The sequence below is a fragment of the Seriola lalandi genome, unplaced genomic scaffold, assembly GCF_002814215.2.
Source record: "Seriola lalandi dorsalis isolate HSWRI2012SDOR001 ecotype SW California unplaced genomic scaffold, Sedor1 jcf7180002052829, whole genome shotgun sequence".
NCBI classification, from domain to species: Eukaryota; Metazoa; Chordata; class Actinopteri; order Carangiformes; family Carangidae; genus Seriola; species Seriola lalandi.
Window position 1 is genome coordinate 3,746 of NW_019523382.1, and position 6,378 is coordinate 10,123.

The 6,378-nt window shown below is 44.1% G+C and overlaps 1 protein-coding gene and 1 pseudogene across 2 annotated transcripts in view; one reads left to right on the forward strand and one right to left on the reverse strand.

The window, feature by feature from the left end:
• Positions 1 to 1,387: 1,387 nt before the first annotated feature.
• Positions 1,388 to 5,629, forward strand: LOC147819489 (uncharacterized). Its single transcript, XM_087172444.1, has 4 exons — positions 1,388 to 1,598; positions 2,311 to 2,460; positions 4,375 to 4,467; positions 4,941 to 5,629. Exons 1-4 carry the CDS (start codon positions 1,511 to 1,513, stop codon positions 4,988 to 4,990), a joined length of 381 nt encoding a protein of 126 aa, XP_087028570.1. The 5' UTR covers positions 1,388 to 1,510; the 3' UTR covers positions 4,991 to 5,629.
• LOC111650758 (GON-4-like protein) overlaps positions 5,501 to 6,378 on the reverse strand; it is a 12,855-nt pseudogene continuing 11,977 nt past the window's right edge. The window contains exons 28-30 of the transcript XR_015436881.1: positions 6,137 to 6,372; positions 5,917 to 6,019; positions 5,501 to 5,783 (exon numbers count right to left, since the gene is read on the reverse strand). The product of XR_015436881.1 is annotated as a GON-4-like protein (transcript). The remainder of the gene's footprint in view (positions 5,784 to 5,916; positions 6,020 to 6,136; positions 6,373 to 6,378) is intronic.

Below are 6,378 nucleotides of genomic sequence, written 5' to 3' on the forward strand. Positions count from 1 at the left end.
CTCTCCCTCTCTCTCTCTCTCCCCCTCTCTGTCCCCCTCTCTCTTCCTCTCTCCCTCTCTCTCTCCCTCTCTCTCCCTCTCTCCCCCTCTCTCTCCCCCTCCCTCAGGGTGGAGCTGTTGTTTCTCTCTGTAACATTAGAACTACAACAGGAAGTGAGAAATAGAGTGAATTAAAGATGAAGAATGAACAGGAAATAAAGACGGAATAAAATGAAACGACAGTAAAACATTCTGAAATGTATAAAGAAATAAAAAAGTAAGAATTCAATTAAAGTCCAGATCAAAAGGTTGAGAGTTTGTTCACATGAGCATGAGGCTTCACCAACAGGAAGTCATCTCTTCATACGGTCGTTTCCTGGATCTACGTGGGTTTTGAAACAGAACATCTTGTGGCTGAGAGAAGACGCTCTCAGGTGAGGGCGGAGTCCAGGTGTATTTTACACTGTAACACTAGAACTGCCTCCTCGTGTTCGTATCCCTCCGCCACTCAGACTAGTTCCAGGTCACGTCCCAGAGTCATAACATATGAACATTTGGGTGACTCTTTGTTATAATTGCTGAGTGAAGCTAAAAGGGCTGAAGGCTAAAAAGTGTTTTGACCTTTGACCTTTGACCACCAAAATCTAATCAGTTCGACGGACAACCTGAAAACAAAATGGCTTCTCCGTCACAGAGGAATGAGAATGTTTAATTTTTATTATAATTGATTAAACTCGTCAGAATCTTTGTTGAGTTTTATTGTTTAAATGATCCCATCAGTCTGTTCTGAGTCACATGAAGCTGCGGTTGTTCCTCCGGTTGAACCGGTCCGACTGACAGACGACACCAAACACCAAACTGACAGGAAGTACTGCCAGTTTACCTTCAAAATAAAAGCACCGAGACTTCAAGTTAGACATGAAATGAGTTTTAGCATCAAGTGACGTAACTGATGGGACTTCCTGTGTGTGAGAAAGATTATTATTGCCTTTTACTTCATTACAAGTCTTAGTCTGATATAATATATAATATATGTTTGTGTGTGTATGAAATTAATAAATTACACATACAATCCAACAACACACCTGACAGGTGAGTCAGGTGAATCCTACAGTTGTTACAGATGTTCACGACTTTCTGTCTGAAATCCTTTTTAGCCTCGTTTTTCTTCTTATAAACATTAAACTGTAAAAACGGGTGAAAAGCAACAGGTGTAATAAACTCTGATCTGTGTCCATCAGTGAAGAGGAACATTTAAGGTTTACAGTAGAAAAATCTTTACTGTCAGACTTTCTGGTAAAATCCACTTTTATTTCTTCAGGGCAGCAGCTCCTGTTTCAGCTGCTTTGACTGCAGGCAGGACTTTTATTTTGAAAGCTCAGGTGTGCTGAGATGTGTACAGGTAGACTCTGCTGACACGGTGTATGTGTTAGAGTCTTGACGGACTGAAAGAGGTTCAGACTGAAGAACGCAGCTCGTCTCTACAGACTCAACACGTTCGGGGTGTGAAGGGTTAAACTGACTCTTCTTCATGGAGTCTCTGTCTGTGAGGAGGAAGTCGTGTCTGCTGCGCCTCCGAGAAAACTGTCCATTCAGGAAGCTCCGCAAGCAAACCTACGGTCAGTGTGTTCAGGTGTAAAAACAGCTGGACTGTCTGTTAACGACCAGGTCATTAAACTTCAAACTGATTCTACAAACGGGATGTGTTTTAAAACTCCACTTTATTCAGTGTGTGGGTTCAGATTATTACACACAGATTAAAGTGAAGCCTTCGGCCAATCAGGACAAAGCTCTGAGGTCACAGATGGTGATTCAGCCGGAGGAGACGCCGCAGCACCTGAAAGCGTCATGAGGTTTTCAGGATGTTTTGAAGTTGGTTTGTTTCTGGTGTGATTCAGTTGATGAGTTTATAAACTAAATTTAAGTGAAATGAAACGCATCATTGCAAACCAGGTGAGAACGTTCCCTCCTCTGATTGGCCGGATTGTCCGCAGCAGGAAAGGAAGGAAGGTAGAAGGTTACGGGAACCGTCGAGCTCCAATTTGTGAGTTCACCTGCTGCTGGGGCGGGATCCAGGTCAGAACTCTCTCTGGGACCGGGCCGAGACCGCGCCATCAGAAGTGCGATTGTTTCTTCACCTGAGAGCGATTACAGTTTCACACCCGCACAAACGAATCATACTGAGAGAGAAAACCAACCGGGGTTCATTTTAACCGCATTAAAAAGCACATTAAAGTCATGTGACACAGTGACACAGTGTTGCGCCGGTGAAAGTTGGATAATATTGAACGACCTCTGACCTTTCTCCACTTCCTGTTTCCTGTTGAACAGCCCTGTCAGCGGCAGCCTCTTCTCCTATTGGTTCATACTGGAACAACATTGGCCCGCCCACATCCAACCAGCCAATCAGCACGGTCTGCTCACAGTCCCTCCCACCTCTCTCCAGCGTAGGTTCTTACAACCAATCAGCGGCGGCCGCAGGTGAGTGTCAACCTGGCGCCAGGTGACGTGTCACTTTACTGATGAATATAGAAAATGAAGACCAGTGACAGAGGGTTGAAAGTTCAGGTAAAGCCTCAAACTTTCACTTCACTTCACTCAGTCTTTGATGGTGAAGCTGTTTGTGGTCAATGAATATCACATTTCCCAGGAGTCACTGGGGTGTGAAGATGGACGCCATGTTCCCATCAGCTGACCTTTTCTACTTAAGTCTGACACTTAAGGTTGAGTTTCTCCTCAGCTGAGGGAGTCACTTAAGGTTGTTGCACAGAATCTCTTAAAAGGTTTCCTCAGTTAAGATAAAACTTTAAGACATTTGCAGCGGTTAAAGAGATTTTACAGCAGTAACATTCTACTGTTGCCATGGAGACTATATCGTCTCACAATGTCGGTCAGAAGAAAAAAAGGCAAGAAAACCAAACTGGTCAGAGAAAGAAGAGATGAAACTTCTGGAAGAATAAAACAAAACGTCGCGGCTCACAGCTGATCGATCGACGGGAAATGAGTGACTGTAAAGACCCCGGAGCATCAAACCACCGAGTGATCATTAACTGCAGAGGAGCTCAAGACACCGCTGAGGAAAGAGGAGTGATCAGATCAGAAACTGATGCCGATCAAATCTACAGAGAGAAATCAACAAATCAATTCCTCAGGTTGAGGCTCCATCAGGTTCAAACTCTTGTTCGGGACGTTCGTCTAATTCTAAACATCAATCAGACACTTTGAGTTCAGACACAATCACAGGAAGCTTCAGGTTTCGGTCACTAAGGTCTTTTACGGTTTAACTGACTTTAAGTGATTCATTAAGTATAAGACTAAGATCAGGAGAAAAACCTTAAACACTTAAGTGAACACTTTAAGGAAACACTAAGGGGAACAGGTAAGGGTGTTTTTGTGTAGTTCAGATTGAATGAACTCAGTCACATGGCATTTTGCTGACCAATGGTGGAACTATGATCAGTCAGTCAGTGACAGAGGAAGTCCCCACTTTTGTGTCTTTGGTGTATTTACCTTTTGTGCTTCCTCTGTACTGTCCGATAACTCCAGACAGGAAGTCTCTCAGTTCATCAACCGTTTTTAGATCCAGTTCTTCCTCTGACTCTGTGACGGCAGATCGACATGAGACAAAAATAAACATAATAAATATCAGTGAGAATAATGGAGATATGTGACCTGAGGTTGTTGGACTGTTTTTCTTTTGCTTGGTGGCAGAAGAACGGTTTCACATTCACGCCTGTGATGGCGACTCTGAGCACCATCACACCAACAGCTCGTGCTCATACTTCACCTAACGAGGCTCCACCCAGGTGTTTTCATTTACACCTGGGCTGAGGTGGAGAAGTGTAAATGACCTCCTCTCTGACCTCGTCTCCTCGACCTCGATGGAAAACGTCATGAGGTCAAAGACGTGAAGGAGAATTCATCAGGGCTCAGGAAAAGAATCTGACTGAACATGTTTATGTCGTTACACACAGGGAGATTTAGTGAAACATCATTAATATATAGACTATAGTATTTATTGATGACGATGATATTAAGTCTAAATCCATCAGCTTGTTCTTCATGATGACTCCTGACTGATTTAAAGAGAATAGATTTATATTTATGGATCTGAGTTTCTACATTTATGTGTCTCTGCTGTGGTTTTAAATGCTGCTGCAGCAAGGAATTGTGGGACGGCATGTCTCCTTTCCTTCGGTAAAGGAAGCTCCAGTGTTTCCTAAAGGAGATGAGAGAGGAAACAGTGAAGCTCCTTTCCTCATAAAGCTGCTCAGAGACTAAAGATAATTTCTCTCAGTCTGAAGCTTCAGGAGAGAAACACATTTCGACTCCACAGTCTCAAATTAAAGCCACGTTCATGAAGATGACGTCCCGCAAACTCTCACTCTCACACAGATGTTCACATGGAGGAGGAACCTCCTGCTGCAGAGAACCCACAGAACCCACAGAACCAGCAGAACCCAGAGAGCAGAGCTGAAGACTGTATGGGTGAGACGTGTAGTCAGGCTCTTTGTTGTTCTGCACAGGTTCCAATCATTTGCTGAAGGCAAGTGATCACTTTTTAGATTGTGCTTTTATTTTGAAAGGTCACAGTGAGAGGACCCACAGTTTGAGCAGGTGAAGTCACCTGTCAGTTAATGTTGTTCAGGCTCCCTGGTCTGAACCAAAGTGGCGAGCACTTTGACTGCCTCCACGCTTACCTTTCACAATAAAAGCCCTAGTCATGTACACTGTGTAACTGCTTACCAGTTGAAATCTAAATTCACTTAGAGCATTTCACTAAAAGGCAACTCATTACAATTGTTGTCACGACAACATGTGGACATTTAGATCTTACACCTTTAGATAAGTCTGAAGGTGATGCAGGCGTAGACTCATTAAAGAGCAGCTGACCCTCACCTTGCAGGTCGTGGTGATACGTGTGATGATACATTTGTTTTTGTTTTTTCTTCCTGTTTCAGAGCTCGACGATGATGTTGACCCCGAAACTGGAGAGAGAGCACAGGGATGACTCCGCCCCCTATCCATCACAACAGTCCCACCCCCCCTTAGCCTCCTGATGATACACCTGTTGTTAACTGGTTTTACAACCAAAATCTACAAATGAGATCAAACTGCTGCTTTTATTTTGTAACACTGAGAAACAGGAAACTGAGCCTGTACTTACCTGCAACAGGTGTGTTTATGTCAGTCTTTTAAAGTTCGAGTCATAAATGTTTTTATCTAAAAAGATTCACTTTCAACTTTCCTCCTCTGAACTTTCAAATTAAAAGTCTGACACATTGTTTAAAAACTGTTGAACAGGTGATGATCGATCATCATCACATCACTGATTATTGATGATGTGTGAACTGTTGATCAGGTTGGAGGATGAAAGTCAGGGTTGTGTGTTGAGTGTTTCCTGTCACACCTGTGTTTTGTGTCAGCAGGTGAGTCACTGAGTCACAGAGCTACAGGAACAACACTTGTCGAGCTTTTATTATGAAAAATGATGTGGTCTGATTCAGGACAGCAGACAGACTGTCATGAAAAAATGTTTTATTTAAAAAAAAAAAAAAAACTTTTTACAAAAACATTAAATAATCTGAAAATATTTACATTTTTCATCTCATGTACATTCCTTTCACAATAAAAGTCCTCAAAATACAAACTTCATTTTTTCAGCTCTTCTGATTGGTCAGTGTCAGTCAGTCTTCTTCCTCATCGGCTGCTGCTGGCTCAGTGGGTGGAGCTTCGTCCTCAGAGCTGGTTTGACGAGCCGCCGTCCGAAACAAACGCATCAAATCCCGAAACCTCCGAGACACCTGGAGATACGAGGAAACTTGATGAAAGTCTCAACATGAGGCAAAGCTCTTCTTCTGTCCTTTAATACAAATTAAAAAAATGGACCAATCAGAGTCAATCACAGAAGCAACAGAAGATTAAAAAGCCAATCACCTCACTGGAGGTCTTGTTGCCGAGCAGAGTAGAGATGGACTGGAACGTGTTCTGATTGGCTCCCTCCTGCTGACACGTTGTCAGGATGACTCGATCCGCTTCTCTGTGAAAACACAACAGGGTTAGAGAGGAGGTGCAGCAGGAGGTGCAGCAGGAGGTGCAGCAGGAGGTTCAGCAGCAGGAGGTTCGGCAGCAGGAGGTTCGGCAGCAGGAGGCGTACCTGGTCCACAGGATGACCTTCTCTCCACTCGCTGTCAGAGAAATGTTCTTGGCACAAACAGGGGGGTCGGGAGGAGGACTGGGCCGAGGAGGAGCAGAGGAGGAGGAGGTGGAGGAGGCAGAGGGAGAGATGGAAGAGGTGCAGGGGGAGGTGATGGAGGAGGTGCAGGCAGACAGGGAGGAAGAGGAGGTGCCCACAGAGGGAAAGGAGAGAGAGGAGGTGACAGAAGAAGTGGAGGAGGT

What these genes read in the sequence shown, in the direction of transcription:
- LOC147819489 (XM_087172444.1), top strand. Translation starts at nt 1,511, where the DNA reads ATGGAGTCTCTGTCTGTGAGGAGGAAGTCGTGTCTGCTGCGCCTCCGA. An exon ending in GCTCCGCAAGCAAACCTACG is followed by an intron (nt 1,599 to 2,310) that starts GTCAGTGTGTTC and finishes CCTGTTGAACAG; the next exon opens with CCCTGTCAGCGGCAGCCTCT. An exon ending in CAGAGCTGAAGACTGTATGG is followed by an intron (nt 4,468 to 4,940) that starts GTGAGACGTGTA and finishes TTCCTGTTTCAG; the next exon opens with AGCTCGACGATGATGTTGAC.